The sequence below is a fragment of the Plasmodium inui genome, assembly GCF_000524495.1.
Source record: "Plasmodium inui San Antonio 1 unplaced genomic scaffold supercont1.54, whole genome shotgun sequence".
NCBI classification, from domain to species: domain Eukaryota; phylum Apicomplexa; class Aconoidasida; order Haemosporida; family Plasmodiidae; genus Plasmodium; species Plasmodium inui.
In genome coordinates this window covers 1-3056 of record NW_008481888.1, presented here as the reverse complement: position 1 = coordinate 3056, position 3056 = coordinate 1, and the positions used below count along the sequence as shown (strand labels likewise).

General features: G+C 44.3%; 1 protein-coding gene across 1 annotated transcript; it reads left to right on the top strand.

Moving 5' to 3' along the window:
- Window positions 1-726: 726 nt before the first annotated feature.
- On the top strand, window positions 727-2835 carry C922_05301 (hypothetical protein; the record flags this gene model as incomplete). Its single annotated transcript, XM_008820872.1, has 1 exon — window positions 727-2835. One exon carries the CDS (start codon window positions 727-729, stop codon window positions 2833-2835), a length of 2109 nt encoding a protein of 702 aa, XP_008819094.1.
- Between the last annotated feature and the right edge of the window lie 221 nt (window positions 2836-3056).

Below are 3056 nucleotides of genomic sequence, written 5' to 3'. Positions count from 1 at the left end.
GCTAGTTCGCTTGATTTGAAAACAGAAAAGTGAGTGGTCCGTTTAATTCATCGTTCTACACTTTAATTAATCTTACGTACGAACCCTTCTGACAATTTGATTCAACCTTGGCCACTTGAGAGAAAGAGTAATTTCCCTCTGTCGTGTTTTTTCGCCTCGTAACAAATTAAAAAAAACCCTACATCGCGAATTATACAACAGAATTGATCTCTCGCTTGTTTCGTGTTGTTCGATTTGCCTCGTTTATATATATGTATATATGTTTTTTTTTCCCCATCCCTTTGCTTAGCGTCTTCATAAATAAAATTTTCCATTTCGCTTTAAGCTAACGAAGACGTAAATTTTAAAATTGCTCCAAAAAGTAGGAGCCATACATTTCCACCCCATTAATTTGCACATTTTGAAAAAAAAAAGGAGGAAACGCGACATAAATAAATAAATGTATATATAGATATAGATAGTCCTTTTTTCACGGACAAGATAAGCAAAAAAAAAAAAAGTGGCAATCATTAAGCCAATAATGCCACCCCAGCACATATAGTAAACCAGTCCGATCCCGATCCCAGCTTCTGCGTGCAGTTTTTGCGTTACTTTCTGCATGATTGCGCAGACTAATTCGGATCAACTTCACAACGCAGATAGGTATATTCACGCACGCGTATATAAGCACCCACTCGTTCCCCTCTGTCGCTAGTCGATTTCTCACCTATGCATTGATACAAAAAGATGAAGTGCAACACGGCCTTGCTAGTACTACTTAGCGCAATACTCAGCGCTGCAAACGCTTTGATACGAAATGGGAACACTACGCAGGCATTAGTTCCGGAAAAGAGCAATGACCCGAGTGGGGGCCAGAACAACCCCTCCGGTGACAACCGAGAGACTTGTGAAATTCAACAGATGGCCCAAGAAATGATGGAAAAAATGATGAAAGAAAAAGACGTGTTTAGCTCCATCATGGAACCCCTCCAGAGCAAATTAGCCGACGATCACCTCTGTTCAGAAGTAAAATATAAGAACATTTGTCTTCAAGAAAAGGACAATAATTCCTTGACCTTCCCCTGCACAAGTCCGGAGTACGAACAATTAATTCACGAATTTACTTATAAAAAGTTATGCAATTCCAAGGTGGCCTTTAGCAACGTGTTGCTCAAATCGTTCATCGATAAAAAAAACGAAGAAAACACATTTAACACGATCATAGAGAATTACAAAGTTCTGTCCACTTGTATTGATGCAGATTTGAAGGACATTTATAGTGCATCCATACAGTTATTCTCCGACCTTAGAAGCGCCGTCACAGAAATCTCGGAAAGGTTGTGGTCCAAGAATATGATCGATGTTTTAAAGACAAGAGAGGAAACCATTACAGGCATTTTATGTGAGTTAAGAAAGGGAAATAATTCTACTCTAGTATCGAACAGTTTTTCGTATGACAATTTTGGAATCCTCAAGGTTAATTATGAAGGGTTACTAAACCAGGCGTATGTGGCATTTTCAGACTACTATTCATTCTTTCCCCTTTTTGCCATGCGCTTGTTAGAAAATGGCGGATTGGTCGAGCGATTGGTCGCTATCCATGAGAAATTGACCAACTACAGGACGAGAAATATTCTCAAGAAGATCAATGACAAGTCCAAAAATGAGGTCCTGAATAACGAGGATATTATGCACAGCTTGAGCAGTTACAAGCACCATGCCACGGGTACGCGTGGCTCCTTCCTGCAGTCCAGAGGTGTGCGCCAAGTTACGAACAGCAACGTGAGCGTTGACCAGAAGGGCGATCAGACCGCCACCGCGGGGGGCAACGAAAGCGAAAACGTGCCCGCGGCGGTCCCCAAGGATGACGCGCCTACTAGGGTTGCTTCTCCCGGCCCTGCTGCTTTTCCCAACACGGTTGCTTCCAACCCTACTGCTGTTTCCAACGCTACTGCTGCTTCCAACGCTACTGCTGCTTCCAACGCTACTGCTGCTTCCAACGCTACTGATGCTTCCAACGCTACTGCTGCTTCCAACCCTGCTGCTCCTCCCAACACTGCTGCTACTTCCCAACTGAGCAACCCCCTGTATGGCATCAGCTCCTTGAATACAAAGGACGTCGTAGTGCTGGTCAGAGATCTGCTCAAGAACACAAACATCATCAAGTTCGACAAGGACGAACCGACTAGTCAAATGGACGATGAAGGAATTAAGAAGCTCATAGAGAGTTCCTTCTTCGACTTGAGCGACAACACCATGTTAATGCAGTTGCTCATAAAGCCGCAGGCAGCCATGTTATTCATCATTCAGTCCTTCATTATGATGACACCCTCCCCCACGCGAGACGCCAAAACCTATTGCAACAAAAGCCTAGTTAATGGCAAGCTAATCGAAACCTCCGATATAAAGGCTTCGACGGAGGAAGAAGACCTGATAACCGAGTTTTCCAGCAAGTACAATTTATTCTACGAAAAGCTGAAGATGGAAGAGTTGCGAGAAATTGAAGAGAACAAGAAAGCTATCAAGAATTCGAAGGGCAGCCTGTCCGTGCTGGAGGTCGCCAACTCGCAAAATAGTCCCGACGGGAAGAGGGTCAACGGAAGCGGAAACGACGCGAATGGAAACGCCGCAAATGGAAACAACGGAAGCGGCTCCCCCCTCCTCGTAGTGGTAGGGGCCGATCTCGGCGAAAAAACCGAAGACATCATCAAGAACAATGTGGACGTGGCAACCTTGACAGAAGGCGTGGAACAAGCCTTTAAAAACCTCTCATTGGAAGGTGGAAGTTTCTCGGCAAACTTATCGCACGCGCTGGTTCTCCTCTCTTCCATTGCTTTACTCCTATTCATTTGTTAAAAATGTCAAATACGTGACCGCCCCCAATTCCGCTCGAGTGTGGCAATCTAATTCTCCCAGTCCACCCACTCGTTTGTTTAATTCATGGCTAGCCTTTTCATTTCTCCTGCACCTGTATTTTTATTTTGGATCTACACATGTGTGGCTTATACCAGCCCCCCATGCATAGCGACACCACGCACAGCATCTATTTTTCCACATGACTTTTCCCCTGTCTTTCC